The sequence below is a fragment of the Cibotium barometz genome, chromosome 56 (genome assembly GCF_041138505.1).
Source record: "Cibotium barometz isolate CiBa-2024 chromosome 56, ASM4113850v1, whole genome shotgun sequence".
NCBI classification, from domain to species: Eukaryota; Viridiplantae; Streptophyta; class Polypodiopsida; order Cyatheales; family Cibotiaceae; genus Cibotium; species Cibotium barometz.
In genome coordinates this window covers 24,338,210-24,357,152 of record NC_141101.1, presented here as the reverse complement: position 1 = coordinate 24,357,152, position 18,943 = coordinate 24,338,210, and the positions used below count along the sequence as shown (strand labels likewise).

General features: G+C 44.6%; 1 protein-coding gene across 1 annotated transcript; it reads left to right on the top strand.

Annotated features, from left to right (window-relative positions):
* Positions 1-387: 387 nt before the first annotated feature.
* Positions 388-17,412, top strand: LOC147607045 (uncharacterized). The gene is made up of 5 exons (XM_086791383.1): positions 388-1,421; positions 1,829-1,899; positions 16,529-16,634; positions 16,731-16,863; positions 16,971-17,412. Exons 1-5 carry the CDS (start codon positions 1,198-1,200, stop codon positions 17,163-17,165), a joined length of 729 nt encoding a protein of 242 aa, XP_086647509.1. The 5' UTR covers positions 388-1,197; the 3' UTR covers positions 17,166-17,412.
* Positions 17,413-18,943: the final 1,531 nt, after the last annotated feature.

Here is an 18,943-nt window from a genome sequence, read left to right as displayed (position 1 = left end):
GGTTACTCGTATATGGTAAATTTGATTTGATAAGTTGCTAATGGACAACCCTTCAATTCGAATGCGTGCTTATTAATTAATCGAAAAATATATCAACTTATAATCAACCCAACAAGGGTAGGTACCTAACGAGGCCCCCAAGACTTGAACACAAGACCTTGGGAGTAGAGACCAACGCTCTACCAGATGAGCTAGCATGTACGATGCGTTCGCCAGCCCTCATCCCTGCGGGGCCGCCTCCACCTGGGTGTGTGTGTTTCTAAAAAAAAATTTCATGTACCTTCGAAAAATAAAAATAAAATATATCAACGATTTCAAAAAATGTGCGACATTTTATGCACAAAGTTTTGAAATTATGATACACTTACAGCAACTTACTGCAAAAGCGCATTTAATGCGCTCGCTCTTTCACGAGGCTCCCGCAGCGGATCAGGTGAATGGCACTGTAAACGCGTGCAGCTTTGAACGTTTGCTTCAAAGCTTGTATTCTGTCTCTTCTGTCCACTTGCTTAACAGCCAGGAATCGGATTAGCATTTGGAACAAGCTAACGAGATCTCTCAGAAAAGTGGATTAGGGTTTAACAGAAGAGAATTCAGCGGAAATTTGGATTAGGTTTTCATCCTCTACACAGAATAGCCTGTCCGATTAGGGTTTAGAACATGCTATTAAGTGTTTTGCTGCTCATACTCAGGACAGAACGGAACAAAACAGCTCACTTTGGATCAGGGTTTCATCCTCTACACAGAACAAACGGCCTATTAAGCTACAAGGATATAGGGAAACTCAATTTTGATTAGGGTTTCATCTCCTGGTGAGGGATAGGCAAGGGTATCATCTCGTGATGCATCCCTTAGGTTTTTATACACGTGAATAATTTTCGCCTTTGACGCCCACCATTGCTGCAAAATTGACGGACTTCTGGCAACATGCTTTGGGTCTACCGTTTATTTACAGAGCAATGCTTTGGGTCAACATGCATTATGTACATGCTTGGGTTTATCATGCAGTAAGAGAGATGCTTTGGGTTTACCATTCATGAGAGAGAACGCGTCTTAGTACTGTAGCTTTCTGGTTATCCTTATATTATTACCTGCACAAACACACACCCCCTGCCCCCCCCTCCCCCCTCCCCTTACACACACACACACACACACACACACACACACACACACACACACAGCCCCCTCGCTTCAGCAATGTCTGATGAACCCCTGCTACCTCCCAGAGGAGAAGATTGGGAGCTTATTGGAAAGTGCTCCTTTGATTTTCATTCCAAAGAACAGGACTCTGCTCTTCCCCGATTGTCTCTGGAGCTCAAACATGAGCTCATTGCTGCAGATAGAGGAGCTTGGCAGAGTACATGGATCATTCAGTGGGGCCGGCGGAAAGTCATCGACCCCTTTGTCGTGATTCTTAGAAGGTGCATTCGCACTTGTGTTCTTGTCTTCATGAGTTGTATTACTTTGTATTTTAATACTATTTACTTGTTTCTACATAGATACATGGTATGTTGAAGGTGCATGGAATTTATGTACAATATGTCTTCTATGTGTACATCTCTACATCATGTTGCATATCATGCAGCTTAACTGTTCAATAGTGATCAATGGGCATGTGTGACCATAGGCTGGCTTGCTTGCTACCATATGTAGAATGGCATGGAGCTTTATTGTTCACTTATGATCAGCAGGTTTTTAGTGTTCATTAATATTTGGCTATGCCAAAATCATCTTTTAGCAATGCACTTACCTTACTTGAGATGAAGTCATTTCTTGAAAAGTAGTCTTGAAATCTTTCTTTGATTTACATAATTTTACATGGTTACAGGGGATTAGAGCCAAAGCTTTTGTCACTATCGGCAGCCCTGGGTCTTACAATTGGAGTCTTTCCTATTTGTGGTAAGTAATGAAAGTTATTGCTTTTTTATCGTTTTGGAAGAAAGAAGCTGGGACTTTGAAATGTGAGATGGAACATTTTTGAATAACAACACTTATAATACCTATAAGGTGTACCTCACTTCAGCTTGAGGAACCAGAAGAGGTCAAGAATTTTTGGAAGCATCGTTGGCTTCATGGCTTCCTCGAGTGTAACGGGCGGGCGCATGTTTCCGAATCAAATTAACTGTAAACAAGGTTAAGAGCACTTAACATGACATAATACAGCACACCACACTAGGGGCCGAAGATGCCCCTTCCCCCCCCTAACACACACACACACACATCCCTTTAGGTTATATTACCAAAAGGAGTTGCTGAGTACAAGATCACAGGTGACCGGGGATTCACGTCTGGCCTGCACTTGATTCCTCCAAGTACATAAAAGTGAATACAAAACAAATAGTAGAATCCTAGTGTCCACCAACCACCAGGTCAACATGCACTCACGACAATCAAGAGTTCTTACAGTTACATCTGCCCTGCACAAACATCTTCACAGGTACATCTGCCCTACACAAGAGTCTCAACAGGTACTTCCGCCCTGTACAAGTGTTCTCACAGGTACTCCACGCTGTTTTCAGCCTGAAACTCACCTGTTCATCAGCGAGTAGACACCTGTCTGAGTTGTCCCGAAGCTTTGCAACAACTTGCACTGCCCTGAAGTCACCTAGAACACCTCTAGAAGTGCACAAAACACTGCTGTCCAGCCTGTATTCTGTGCAACATCACGCTTGCGACGTCAGATTTTCACACATGAGGCTGAGGTGCCCTTGGAAATGTACGGCCAGGTTAAAACAGCTTCCAGACACCTGTTTCCAGTCCTAATACCTGTAAAACAGAATTTCCAGCCCTCTAACGAAGCCCACCTACAGAGAAAGCTCCCAGAAATGACGACCAGCACCAGCCCTGGGCCAGCCCTGTATGATGTCGACTTGCTCCAGGACAGCCCTGTATGTAATCACCTAGCCCAGAAACAGACCAGATAAATTGGTTTTCCACACCAACTGTGGAATAGGCGTAGATATTGATGACCAGCCCTACTCTAGGGTTCTGCTAGAAATCAGCTTTTTCCTTGCTTCTGCTGGGCGCCTATGTTAGAAGTGCCAAATTCAGCCCCAGCAACACGTGCCAGTTCTGGAGTGTCCACCTTTTCATGCAAAAAACATGGTGCCCTCATGCAGATTGTGCACCTGTCAGATGCCCATGCCATATTGTGTACATGTTTTATAAATTGGTCCCAGTCAATGTGAACAACTTATAAATTGCGGGCCTCTTTTTAATGAAGTTTGCAATTCACACAAATAAAAATAAAAGTAGAAGCATACCCATTTATGCATAATGCACTTATGAACTTGGAGAATCACCCATTTGCTTTCTTGTACTTGAAAGATTCCGTGTGCCATCTAGTACACCTCGTGTACACTGTACTGGTTGGAATCCATACAAGTATTATGGACGTCATTTAGCCTTTACAGTATTTCCACCTATACAAGACCCAAAATCCACACCAAAAACCTCCACCAGCCCTGTTCGAGTCTTGAGATCCAAAACCATAGCATGTCCATGTGCATGCACATGACAATACCTTCCCTCATGCCATGGTCTCCCTGCAGGTAGGCTGTGAAAGGAACAATCAGGTCAAATAACCATGTGAAGGTCTCTGACCTAGTGAGACAGTCCACCAGTCAATCTCACTCTGGATCTGCTCCAACTATGCTCTAAAGAAATCATCTCATATCTGCCAACCATAGCAGGAGTATCTAAGAGCCCAAAGGAATTGGTATTTATTCGCCGTATGCGGGAAGAGGATAGAGACAGAGACCAAGTTGGAGCTTTGGCAGGTAACGATCCACAGTTATCTGCCAGGGCTGAGGATGAGTACAATCTTGATGCTTTGATGAATGAGCTTGAAGAGCTCCGTGCCTTGCAAAGGGACCCGGATGTATAGAGGGTTATTGAATCCAAGTCTTAGGTTAAGGCAGCTGTGGTCGCTTTTGATGCAATTTTCCAACAGATGGGGATTGAGAAACCTCGAGAGTTGGTTGTTGCTTATTTGAAAAGCCATGGCGATGTTGTTTCCGATGATGAGGGCAAGTGGGTCTTCACACGGCAGCCTCGCAGGCAATCCAGTGAAAGGAATTCTGATGATGTTGTGAGAGGGCATCCTCCCAAACCAGTGATGTCAGAGGGCACGCAGCCCAAGCAAGTGATGTGAGTGGGCATGCAGCAACCTCTTTCGAGGCGCGACAATAAGACGAGGGCTACCTCAGAATCCCAACCTTCTCTCACGGATAATGACTCCTTACAGCCATATCCAACATCATATTAGGCACCACTGTGTAGAAAGCCAGGCTCTGATACCAATGAAAACGGAAGGGGCAACTGAACATGGAAAATCTAATCAATCATGAAATCTGAAAATACACATATGCATGGCGGATAAAACAAGATGACAACTGTGCACAGTACACCGCACTAGGGGCCAAAAGATGGGTTGACACCCCCCGCCCCCCTATGGCTAGATTACCAAAAAGGAGTCTGCTTCCAATACAACTTATGCGGGTGCCCAGGGCTCACCACTGGCTGCACCTGTTTATTCCAATACAATATGAAAACAAGAATCCATTACATAATCTGAATTTGCTGACAATTCTCAGCACAAGTGAGCATTCCCGGCATCAAGCACATGCAGGACAACTATGGATAGCCCAAAGCACTCCCACATCAGCCCGGGACAACTCAACATCTTCATCTTCTTTTTGTTTGGCTCATAGGGTAAGTCGACCAGCCCTCAGAGGCTGTTTTCAGCAGTCAACCAGCCCTCAGTAGCCACAGATGAAAGCGAACAGCAGTTGTGCACAACCATGCAAACCTCCGGGCGGAAGGAAAACTATCTAGAAGCCCACGACCAGCTCTTCCTCCTTGTTTTTAACCTCTGTCCAGCCTCTATTCAAGCTGTGGATTATCCGCCCAACAGTGGAGAACATGCAGCAAGAGTCGGCCAGCTTCTCCCATGCATCTGGTGAACTTCAGTTGCGATGGATGGTTGTAGAAACTTGCCAACAGGCTGAAAACCAGCTGACCAGCCCTCATGCACTCTTGAAAAGCATGCGCGCCCCTCAATCTTGAGTTTTTCTCAATAATGGAGGCTCCCTTGCTGAAAATAGCCCACACGTGTGCTTTTCTGGTCCGGAAAGGGGCGCCTACATGAAGGGGGTCCAAATAATGTCCAGTGCCCAGTCTTTGGCCGCCATGTGTATTAAATAAGTCCTGCTCAATGTGAACTCACTTATAAGTTGTCTGGTCACTTATAAGTGAGTGTGAACCTGCACCCATAATTATTAACATGTGAACTCATAAAGCTGTAAATTGAGTTTTTGGGAATACTTACCACCTGCAAAACACATATAGACCACGTGTCTTTCCCAAACAGGTGTGCACATACACGTCCACAGGGTGTCTAGGTGTCCTCGGTCCCATGGACAGCACAGGCAGAAATCTCACGCATTGTTGAGGCAAACAAGACGAGTCATCCAAAGATAAAATAAACCTTCTAGTAATCTTTCTCTAGATGGGAAAAGGTATGAAGCTCGTGAATGACAACTTTGGGTATCACTTGCCCACTTGTGTCAACCTTTGCTTCATGATCCGAAGATAAACCCAATCTCTTTCCGAAAACTTCATATCTCGTTGGTCTTTGTTGGCCTGTCGAGTGTAGGCCTCCTGCACTTTAGCAAACTGGTCTTTTATTGACTCCAAAATCTCCTGGTAAGACTCCGTCAATCTGTTCGCTTCAGGTACTGAAGATGAGGTTCTGGTCAATAGCGACTGGAATGGTCTTCCAAACACTGCTTCATATTGAGTCCTGCTAATAGCTAAAGAAAAGGAATCATTCAAAACAGCTCGACCTAAAGGCAAATATGATTTCCACTTACCTTGCTGATCGTGGACATAACACTTTAGCACATCAAAGGCCAATTGGTTGTAGATTTTTGTCTGGTCATCAGTTTGTGGGTGAAATGCACTGGAAAAATTCAATATAGTACCATAGTTATCAAACAATGCCCTCTAAAAATGACTGGTAAACTTGGCATCTCGGTCTGACACTATGGTCCTAGGGATCTCGCCAATCGGGTACCAATGCCGAATAAACGAATGGGTAACATCTTCGGCGGTCACATTGGCCCTGCATGAAATAAGCATAATAAATTTGCTAAATGATAAATCTATCAACTATAGTCAAGCACTGAGTATTATGCTTACTTGAACGGGGAGGCAGATTTGTGATAAAGTCCATCGATATATCTTGGAAAGGTCCCTCAGGAATTGGTAAGGGCTGTAACAACCCTATCTTCTTCCCCCACGAGGAGCTTTCACCTTTTGATAAATGTCACATTGTTGCACATGTGCAAACACATCTCGTCTCATCTTTGGCCAATAATATTGCCATTCTAACTTCTCCAAAGTCAAATTCTTGGCATGATGACCACCAATAATGGCGTCATGGGCGTCATGGAGAAGAGTTGCCCTGAACGACTTCATGACACATAGTCGGCCTTTGTAGAAAAGCCAACCATCACGTATCAAAAAGTGGCATGGTCCTGTGGCATCCAATGCCTGTTCCCATTGTGTACCGAATTCCTTGGAATCCGCGTACGTGTGCTTCATGTCGTCTAGTCCCGTACCAATAAGGTCGAGTCTAGTGGTTTGAATCAAAGTTACCTGTTTCTTCCGGCTCAAAGCATCGACCATTGGATTGGCCTTTCTTGGAAGGTACTCAATTATACCACCAAATTGTTGGAATATTTGGTTCCAGCGGTGCTGTCGGTCACTCGACTGTACACTTGGCATTGTCTAAATCCAGCGTAATGTCTGATGGTCAATGCGAACCTCAAAGTCACGGCCATAAAGGAAATGTTTTCAATGTTTCAAGGCCTCCTGAATAACTGCGAGGAGTTCCCGATTGTAGACCGAGTCTTTTCCGTGGGCAGGGACTTACGAGACATGTAAGCTATTGGATGGCCATTTTGTTGTAATACACCTCCAATTGTGATGTTGCTCCATCGGTGATCACTTGGAACGGCTCGCCACATGAGGTAAGCGCTAGACAAGGCAATTCTGACAAAGCCACCTTGAGTTTCTTGAATGCCTCCAACGCTCATGGAGTCATTCGAATCCGCTGCCTTTTAGTCTTGACATCCTTTAGCACATCGGTGAGTGAAACCGATCCCGTCAAGTGGGAAAGACTCCGTTGGACATTCACACGCTTAATAGCACAACTTTAAAACCACAAATTTGAAATGGACAACTTTAAAACAACTTGAATTTAATTGAACAGAAATGGAAAGATGGACACCAGCACTGGGGCCGGAACGGGCCGACCCCCCCCTCAATATATGATATATTTATTGGGAGTATTTAAAGAATACAATGCTCCATGGGTTCTGAGAACCAGATAATGTCCATGTACATATGAAAACAGTACCAAACAAATAGCTCGAATTTCGATGTAGAAGCTCGAAGCAGATTGACCACTAGTGTGGTCCAATCGCTACGGTCCTGTGCTTTCACTGGACTCCGCGGAGAGCACCACACTGGTGTTCCGAGACCACGCACAGACAGGCGCTCTCGTACTAACGCCTGGCTCTCCCGATCTCAGCACCTTTGGACCGAGGTTCGCCCATATAGCTTGGACAACCCGGCACCGAACGGGTGTAGGCCGAGCGGGACGAATCTTTTACCAGATTTAAACATTAAATGCTTTACTCAAATCTGAAAATCACTTACTTGTAGTTGGTTGATAGAAGACCAAGACTTGTGGAATGATGAAGCCTTCCAGGTGATGAAGTAGCAGTTGCCTTGTGGTGAACCACCAAGGCAGATACCTCCGTAAAAGAAAACCACAGCCACCTTATAGAATGCACAGCCTGATAGTGATGGATACACAGCCGCCTGTAGAGTAGTAAGCGCAGCCTGTGTAGAAGGGAAACGACCGGCTGTAGAGGTGCACACAGCCGCCACAATTGGTCCAGAAGCGCAGCCTGGACAGCATACAGGTAAGGTTGCCAACAATAGGTGGTGGGCAGCCTGTAGCATGTGCTGTTGTAGAGCAGCCAGCCGCCTGCAGAGAGCACTAGCCCTGTAGAAGAGGAGGCGCAGCCAGCAGCCTGTAGGAGATGGCGTAGAGGAAGCAGCTGCCTCAAAGAAGCAGGTTCAGTCGCCTGTAGAGGGTCAGGCGCAGCTGGCAGAGCAAAGATGGAAGACAGCCGCCTGTGAGCAGCGTAGGCTGTCTCCTGCAGGTTTCAACGCAGCCACCAGCAGTAGGGTACAGCCGCCTGTAGAGGGGCAGCCTGTAGGGCGGATGCAATGATATAGTAGTCAGCCGCCTGCAAAGAGAGTGCTAGCCGCCTGTAGAATACGTGCGCCAGAGAGAGAAAGGTTCGCCGATTGATGGGAAATCCACGCCAGAAGGAAGCGATTCCTCTTACGCTTGAAGGGGGCCCTTTCTTTTAATAAAATTAATGTGGAGTTTAACTCCACGCTTGCATGAGGGTGGGGGAGTTTGGGTAGGTGCCTTTGCCCACCCCCACACTCACTTAAATGGGGCTCCCCACCTTGGCCCCAAAGTGGGTGCCCAAAGTGGTGCCCACATTTAAATGAATGTGAACACTTCACCTTATAAAACAAAGAGGTTAGAGATAAAATATTAAAACAACATATACCATATACTTACCACCTGTTCACATGCACTGAAACTCGTCAGAATACAGAGCACACTTCACGACTCACTGGCAGGCGTCCCCGCTCAGTAAGTAACACGTCAGGCAGGCAAACACACGAATACATGTCATGCGAAAACAGTTTCAAACATGCAAAATATGTGTGCATGTGCAAAAAGTAACATGGACATATCTCCCGTTCATGGAACATGTACAAAATATCTGTCGGCACAAAACTGGCTCGACATAAAACATAAAAACCTGGTCTTCCTATGGAGTGACAATCCCATAGGTAAGACACAGTTCCAGGCACGAGTTTCCCTAGGTGTGACAGTCCCATAGGTAAAACACGGCACGAATACTGGCTCTTCCATGGTGTGACAGTCCCATGGATCGAACACAGTCCAGGTCATACACGGGTGGCACTGATCTGGCTCCCGTCCATACGACACCATCCTGCTAACACACGGGTGGCACCAGTCTGGCTCCCGTCCATGTCAGCAAAATACTGGCCTCTTCACACGAGACACTGGCCTGGCCTCAAGTGAACGAGACGCAAAAATGTGGGAATGGACCAAATGGTCGGCCAATTGGTGACATCTCCCCCCGGGCTTCTAAAGAGTTGACCTCAACTTAAAAGCCTCAAGATATGCCTGCAACAATTGCGGATAACCTGCAAAATAATCTTCATTTACCCATTTGGCATCAATAGGCAAATAATTCTTAAACTTCACAAGGTATCTCCTGGAAAGCTTTCCTGCAGGTAGCTTTCTCTCCTTGTGAAAAACAATCTGTTCTGGCTGGAGAATCTCCTCAAGCTCTTCAATTTCTGGCGGATCTTCTGTGACAGGCTCATCAGGATCTGGCCCCACATATTTCCGAAATAGACTCACATGAAAAGCATTGTGAATCTTCCAATGACTAGGTAAAGCAAGCCTGTAGGACACTTCATTGATCTTGTGAATCACCTTGAAGGGTCCATAATAGCGAGGAGAAAGCTTAGGATATGATCCTTCTCGTCCTGGCCTCTTCCGAAGCCTAGCCTTCTCAAATTTCAGCAATACCCAATCACCTTCTTTGACTTCCATGTCCCTTCTATGCTTGTCAGCAGCCTTTTTATGCTTATCCTGAGATCTTGCAATGGCTGTCCGCACCTGACCAAAGGCAACATCCAAGTCACGAACATATTCATCAGCTGCAAAAATCTCATCCTTTGTACGAAGGATGGGTGGCAAGACCACTCTGCCATAAATAATCTCAAACGGAGCCTTTCCTGTAGAAGCATGGATTGTATTGTTGTAGGCAAACTCAACAAGTGGAAGATACTTCTCCCATGCACTCTTTTGATCTGCCACATAACACTTCAACAAATCCAACACTGCTGAATTTGCAGCTTCACTTTGGCCATGCGTTTGGGGATGATAAGCTGATGAAAACTCAAGCTTAGTACCCATATTATCAAACAAAGCCCTCCAAAATAGGCTTGTAGTCCTGGGATCTCTATCCCCAACAATGGATTTAGGCATACCATGATGCTTAAAAATATTAGCAAGAAAAAGCTTTACCATATGATCAGCTTTGATGGTTTTCTTGACGGGCAAGAAGTGAGCTTGCTTGCTAAACCTGTCCACAATAGTCCAAATAGCATCATTCCCATGCTGGGATCTAGGCAAATCCATAATAAAATCCATCGTGATACTTTCCCAAGGTTGCGAGGGAATAGGCAATGGCTGAAGCAAACCTGGAGGCTTTTGCCTATCAAATTTCACCTTTTGGCAAGTGATACATGCACGCACATAAGCCTCAATGTCTTTACGCATGCTTGGCCAAAAGAAATACCTCTCAATCATGCGAGTAGTAGGCATAATACCTCTATGACCAGCATATGGTGGAGCGTGACATTCGTCCATAACCTTTGGACGCAAATCCTTCACCACACATAGGCAATTATCCTTCATGAGATAACCCTCATTGATAACATAAGAGGCATGTGAATGACCAGCCATCAAATCAGTCCATACATGGCAAAAATCAGCATCCAAATGATACAAATCTCTCATAGCAGATAGATCTCCATGAGAGGCCACTGAGACTGCAGCAATATAAGGCCTCCTAGATAGTGCATCGTTCTTTCCTGGAGTATGCACAATCTGAAAATGAAACATGGAAAGAAAATTTGCCATTCTCATTTGCTTCTCTGAAAGCTTGGTTTGAGATAGAAAGTATCTCAAGCTTTGATGATCTGTCTTGACTACAAATTCAGCCCCAAGAAGATAATGTTTCCATATCTTTAAGGCGTGAATTACAGCCAAGAGCTCTTTCTCATAGATATCCATATGAAGCTCAGCATCATGCAAACGACGGCTCTCGTATGCAACTGCATGCCCTTCCTGATTTAGGACAGCTCCTATGCAATCACCACAAGCATCACATTCAACCACGAATGACTTGTGCAAGTCAGGAACAATCAATACTGGACCACATATGATCGCATGCTTGAGCTGCAAGAAAGCATCCTGTTCCTTTGAAGTCCATTTGAAAACAGTTTTCTTCTTCGTGAGATCATGTAGAGGAGTGGCAATCATGGCGAAATGCCTTATGAAACGCCTATAGTACGAACATAATCCCAGAAAACTACGTACTTGATGTACGTTTTGCAATTCGGGCCAATTCCGAATAGTCTCTATCTTTGCAGGATCCATTGTAACTCCATCCTTGGATACAATATGTCCCAGATAATGAATCTCTGAAAGGAAAAACTCACTTTTCTTGGCATTGACGAAAAGTTTATGCTTCCGCAACTCTTCGAACACTGTGACCAAATGAGTTCTGTGTTCCTGCTCATTCTTGGAGAAAACCAAGATATCATCAAAGAAGACTCCTGTGAATTTGCGATGGGGTCGGAATATCCTATCCATCATACGATTAAAAGTAGCAGGAGCATTGGTGAGACCAAAAGGCATTACCAAGAATTCATATAATCCGAAAGCTGTCCTGAATGCAGTCTTATGGACATCTTGTGGTTCCACGCGTATCTGGTGATAACCACTCTTCAAATCAAGTCTGCTAAAGCAAGCTGAACCATCAAGCTTATCCAAGATATCATCAATACGTGGAATAGGAAATCTGTTCTTGATGGTAAGCTTGTTCAAAGCTCTATAGTCCACACACATACGGAATGATCCGTCCTTCTTTTGAACAAGAAGTACAGGAGAGCAGTAAGGTGAGGAACTGGGCTGAACCAAACCTTTCTCTAAAAGCTCGTTTACCTGCTTCATAATTTCTTCTTGTTGTGCAGCACTCACTCGGTATGCGGGTTTGTTAGGAGGAGAACTACCTGGCACAAGATCTATACGGTGATCTTCGGGCCTTTGGGGAGGTAATTCACCTGGCAACGAGTCAGCAAAACAGTCTTTGAATGCATTAAGAAAATTCAGCCTATCATTAGACATAGCATCCACATTTTGTTGATTTGGCACAAGACTATCACGCACAAAAACCAAGTACGCTGAAAGACTCTTTTTCATTGCTTTATTAATTTGGATGTGTGATACAACTGGGATGGAATTCCCTTCTTTGCCAGCATCAATAAAGTGCATGCGGCCTTTATGCATAAAAGAAATCATATTGGACTTGTAGTCTTTGCGGGGCTCAAGCCTATGATGCCACGGCTTGCCCAACAATACATCACATCCATTCAGTGGAGCAACTAAGAAATGCTCATTATCCAGATAGCCCTGAATATGAATACGCAACTTCCCAATCAAAGGGGTAACCTGCACCTCTTTGCCAATAAATGCAGCTTCGGCTTCAATCTGAGGTCCCATGCTTTCAACCTCAATTCCCAATGCAGCTGCCATTTGCATAGAGATGAAATTGTCAGTTGCACAGTCATCAAACATGAAGAGTGCGGGCTGATCCTTAACTTGCCCCCATGCCTTGCAAACCATTCTCTCTTTAGCATCATGACCTGTATTACCTTGCACATCAGGAACTGCATGAACATTTGCTTTGGTGTGCTTGTCCTCGTGCTTTGGTTTGCGATCTGGGCATTGCCGGAACATGTGGTCTTTGCTACCACAAGAAAAGCATTTTCCATCCTTAGCATATTGCTCTCTTTGCTCCGGGGTTAATCCAAATTTGTTCTTTCTTGGGCCCTGTTCTTTATTTTCAGCTTTACCACCCTTGTAGGACTCCCGAAAGTTCTTTTTAGGTGGCTGTCCACCCTTTTGCTGATTTGGGGCAGCCTTGTCCTTTGCCTTGGAACCTCCTTGATCCTGCTTGATCTTGAGCACCAATTGCTCTGTAGCAAGGGCAGAAGCTGTGAGTTGTTGCAACGTATGTTTTGGGTGCAATTCAATACCCGATCTATAAGTAGGTTGCAATCCAGAACGAAACTTCCTCTTTCTTTCCTCCTCTGAGATTAGCATGAAGGGAGTCACTTCCAGCAACACTTTCCAAAATTTGTTAACATACTGTTGCACACTCTCATTATCTTTTTGTTCCAGCCTGTCCCACTTTTGAGTGAGAGTTTGCTCTGCATTGGGTGGCAAGAACTGAGCATAAAATCTATCTTTGAATTCCTTCCAAGTAGAGATGGGATCCTTGGTGATCTTTTCAGTGATCCACCAATGGGCAGCAGTGCCTTTCAGAAACATGCTAGCATGGCGCACCTTTGATTTTTTCTGTAAAGTCCTCATCGATAAAAGCAATGTCGAACTGTGCCACAAACGCTAACACCTTAGAAGCATCATGTTCACCATGAAAGACATCAAATTTGACAGATTTATCACCTGCTTTGAACTCCTTGAGCTTCCTGGCATGAGGCTCATGGTCCTCTCTTTTTCTTTTTCCCTTATCCAACGGGGTAGCCCTATCTGCATGGGCTCCATGGGCCGTCATAGAAGCTTCATGGGGCACGGTGGCATGTGCTCCACGAACTCGAAGCTCAGATGCATGTGACTTACCTGCATATGGCATAGTCTCTCCATGAGACAACTCAGAAGGCAAAATTTTTCTGGAAGCAGGCCTGTCACCATGAGATACATATCTTGCATGCATGTGACTTTCGTGCCCTCCATGAGCACTGGCATACATATATCTGTCAGGCTTAGTGCCTTGTGGAGAGGATGCATGACGAGAGGTGACAGTCACCTCTTCCTTTTGCATATAAGATTTCAGCCTCTGGGATGCGGGATCTCCATGCTTTAAACGAGGTGGATTTCTGAATTTTAATTCTCCGTCATCCCCCTCTTTGATATCACCTTTGCGAAGGAGATAGGCAAGTGCCAACTCCCTTGGTTTCTTGCCCACTTCACGAGCCATTGATTCAAAGGTTACATCAACCATAGCCTCAGCCTTCCTGGCTTCAATAGCACTTTGTAGATGAGGATCTTCATGCAAAAACTTCAATTCTTGCTCTTGAGCCTGCAAAAGTTTTCTCATATGTTCCATTTCAGCCCTCATAGCATCAGGGTCTTGTTCAAGCATAACTGTCTTTCCTGGAGACAGTTGACCTTTGGATTCACTATCCATAACCCTTTCAAGGGGCTTGTGTCTACCTCGCAGGGCATCAGACCCACGAGAAGCACTAGATGGACCCCTCGAGTTTGGCACTTCCAAAGGGTTGCCTTGGCTGTCCATTGTGTTCAAAGTTTGCTAACAGCGGGATGTCCAGTACACAGGTTCGTTTCCCCACTAGGAAGAGGGAAACAACCGTGGCTCTGATACCAATGAAACCGATCCCGTCAAGTGGGAAAGACTCCGTTGGACATTCACACGCTTAATAGCACAACTTTAAAACCACAAATTTGAAATGGACAACTTTAAAACAACTTGAATTTAATTGAACAGAAATGGAAAGATGGACACCAGCACTGGGGCCGGAACGGGCCGACCCCCCCCTCAATATATGATATATTTATTGGGAGTATTTAAAGAATACAATGCTCCATGGGTTCTGAGAACCAGATAATGTCCATGTACATATGAAAACAGTACCAAACAAATAGCTCGAATTTCGATGTAGAAGCTCGAAGCAGATTGACCACTAGTGTGGTCCAATCGCTACGGTCCTGTGCTTTCACTGGACTCCGCGGAGAGCACCACACTGGTGTTCCGAGACCACGCACAGACAGGCGCTCTCGTACTAACGCCTGGCTCTCCCGATCTCAGCACCTTTGGACCGAGGTTCGCCCATATAGCTTGGACAACCCGGCACCGAACGGGTGTAGGCCGAGCGGGACGAATCTTTTACCAGATTTAAACATTAAATGCTTTACTCAAATCTGAAAATCACTTACTTGTAGTTGGTTGATAGAAGACCAAGACTTGTGGAATGATGAAGCCTTCCAGGTGATGAAGTAGCAGTTGCCTTGTGGTGAACCACCAAGGCAGATAATTAATGTGGAGTTTAACTCCACGCTTGCATGAGGGTGGGGGAGTTTGGGTAGGTGCCTTTGCCCACCCCCACACTCACTTAAATGGGGCTCCCCACCTTGGCCCCAAAGTGGGTGCCCAAAGTGGTGCCCACATTTAAATGAATGTGAACACTTCACCTTATAAAACAAAGAGGTTAGAGATAAAATATTAAAACAACATATACCATATACTTACCACCTGTTCACATGCACTGAAACTCGTCAGAATACAGAGCACACTTCACGACTCACTGGCAGGCGTCCCCGCTCAGTAAGTAACACGTCAGGCAGGCAAACACACGAATACATGTCATGCGAAAACAGTTTCAAACATGCAAAATATGTGTGCATGTGCAAAAAGTAACATGGACATATCTCCCGTTCATGGAACATGTACAAAATATCTGTCGGCACAAAACTGGCTCGACATAAAACATAAAAACCTGGTCTTCCTATGGAGTGACAGTCCCATAGGTAAGACACAGTTCCAGGCACGAGTTTCCCTAGGTGTGACAGTCCCATAGGTAAAACACGGCACGAATACTGGCTCTTCCATGGTGTGACAGTCCCATGGATCGAACACAGTCCAGGTCATACACGGGTGGCACTGATCTGGCTCCCGTCCATACGACACCATCCTGCTAACACACGGGTGGCACCAGTCTGGCTCCCGTCCATGTCAGCAAAATACTGGCCTCTTCACACGAGACACTGGCCTGGCCTCAAGTGAACGAGACGCAAAAATGTGGGAATGGACCAAATGGTCGGCCAATTGGTGACAGTGAGAGCTGCCGAGAGGTTAGAAAACTTGTCTATGTGGGTGGAGTATGCTTGGCATATACCCACAAAGGATTTGATGTCATAAGGAGTATGTGGTACTTCCTAATTGACAATCTCGGCCACCTTGGTCGGATCAAGTCGAATGCCTTCTACACTTTCCAACAACTTCAGGACTTTCTCCACATCAATGTCACGACAAGTCGTCAATGTTATGTGCATATATTTAATAGAATAGTGTTTTTGGAGGCATTGATACCTCTTTAAGAGTGAATTCAGCTCCTAATGGACGACTGATATCTGTTATGGGGCCCATTTTTCCTTTCGGGAAATCAATGGCACGGGGGGATGACAAAAGGGAACCCACCCAGCTCGGCCTACCAGCTTCACCCAGATGGGAATGGAGGTCTAGGTGGATTCCCTACTTCATGCTGACTCAGGACACATGCAATTTTTGGGTATAGGCGTAAGGAATTGGAGCGGTAGTCACGAAGTATTTTCCTTGAGCATGATTTTGAATCTCTAGGCTGGGTTAGTTTTTATTGTCAGAAGTTTTTCATGCTGGCTTTCAAACACAACTAGTTTCAAAGTAGTATGTATTTTGAGGTCTTTGGTTACCTTTTTGAAGCTTTTTTTTTTTTTTTTTTTGGGGGGGGGGGACGGTTGTGTTTTCAGGAGTGACTCTGGTTTTGTGTGCACTAGCTGCTGTGCTTTTGCGGTCGAATTGTCATGTGCCAACCCTTATGCTAGGAAACTTTGTGGCATCCCTATTCGAGCTAGGGTAGGTCTTGTTCTTGTTTGTTTTTCTGACTTGGATACAAAGAGCATGTCTAAATGTATTCTCATGCTTTTGTGATGCTATTCTGGTTTACATCAGGCTGGTGGTTCCTTTTATGCGTGTTGGTGAATCGGTCACAGGTGGAGAGCACTTCTCATTATCTTCAAGTGGATTATGGGAAGCCATTAGAGGGCATGAACCTCATGCTTTGGTGTTCGGCATGCTGCATGCTGTAAGTCTCGTTTCAGTTGTATAACCGCCTTACAATTCTTTACCTGTGGCCGTGTTTTTACAGTGTAAGATTCTCACTACGTATCTGCCCTTTATTCATTGGTTTAGATAATTGGTTGGTCCGTCTTTGCGCCTGTTTCGGTTGCCTTCCTTTACATCGGTTTTCTTCCCATTTTTCGATTTCTGACGGCCAGGTTTGGTTCTTCCAACCTGTTACGGCACCAATTTCCAGGCAATGGCCACGCTGAGATCAATCAAGACAATGCATTGTCTTCCAATCATGAGTATTTGATGGCTGTATAAAGGCATAAGCAAATAATCTGTGAACTTAAATCATGCTCAAAGATGCAGGAGAGGTTTACCTTAACACTGATGCAGCTATGAACACCTCAATTTAGAGACCTTGCACACTGCTTACCACATTCCACATTTACACATCTAAATGAGAGGTAAATATTGAGGTGTTCATATTGTAACCATGTCTTCAAAGCTTGCGTACATAATACATGGTAATTGTAACTTGTAATATTTCAGTCATCTTTTTCCCAGATTTTATCGGTTTTTATGATTAAGATGGAGTAATGCATGGCATTGTTATGGGCATATGTTTTGCATGGAGAGCAGTGTAAATGCTTTTGATTAAGAGCCTCTACAAAAAAAAGTGTCTACATCAGACAGTTGCATAGGGGATGTAATGGAGTGTACAATAATGATGTTGGGTGGGATGGCTTCATACATGAATCTATATAAATATCATTTATCTGGTCCAGCTCATGCATGCCTTCTAGAGAGGGCATTTGGAATGTTGAAAGCAAGATTCTGCATACTTTTGAAAAGATGTGACATGGTCGTGATGAAAGTTCCTAGCATAGCTCGCTTGGTGTTGCACAATAAGGCATTGTGCATGTTAACGCGATACGTTGTTAGTCCTTAGTAACTGATGTTTATGATGATCCTATTGATCATACTCTTATCATGGATGATCATGCACACAGAGGGATTTGCACATGAGAATGTGATGCATAGTTTAGATCATGCATATACATGCATGGATATAGAGGGTTGTGCCTTGAATGTTTTGAGTTGTACTGGCATCAGTTTTTATTTGACTTTGGATGATACCGACTGTGAGCTATGTGCATTTGGTTCCTGCGATTGTCGACATGACCCTATGTTTTGTGGAGCCGTGACATTTACTTTTGGGTGCATCATTTTTCATTTGCAATGTTTGGTTTTTGATTATGTGGCTCGGCATTCAGATGTACCTATGACACATCCTACTCTTGGCTTGCACGATGGTCCTTTTGTGCCAAGACATTCTGACATCCCGACCACGAGTTCCGAGTTCGTGTGGATGTCTTCAGTGCTGGAATCACATTACAACTCTGAGAATGGGCTAGTTGTTAGTCTTCCCTTTGACACAAGAGGATTTGTGGCTAAGTCCCATCATCGACGTTGGTCTTCTATATTTACCCTTTGATCCAAGTGGGTAGAGGATCATTCTTTTGGAGTTTGAATGGTCAAGATTTTCCTTCAATCCACGCGATTGTATGATTAGTTTCATCATTGAGACGGGAGTCTGTTATCCTTTCCATTTGATCTTAGGGGTCATACGGCTTCTTGGCTTTGCTTTCGAATTAGACGATGTATTGTTAGCTTCATCATCATCTTTGTACTACATTTCTTTCTATTTGATTCAGGAGGAGTCATACGCCTTGATGTGGACATTTACATTCAGTTTTGGATGTGATTTTTGGCTTTTGTATGTGTCTTTGTGGATGGCCACTCTTTGATTTCGACGGTTTGTAATGAAGCAATTATATATGTACATGTATGGGTATGGGTCTAGCTTAGGTTCTTTGAGCATAAATTTAGGGCATGGGCATATTGATTAGCTAGTGTGAAATGGTTAGGCACTACAAGTGATATTGGTCTAGGCTATTGTACCTTTATCACTTTTTATTATCTTATCATTTGATATAGACATCTTTGTGATCTTGGAGCTTATGCTCAAGCTTTCATGCTTTCTTGGCTATTTCTTGGGATGGGGCCTAGGTACTTGGACTTAGGGTTATTTACAT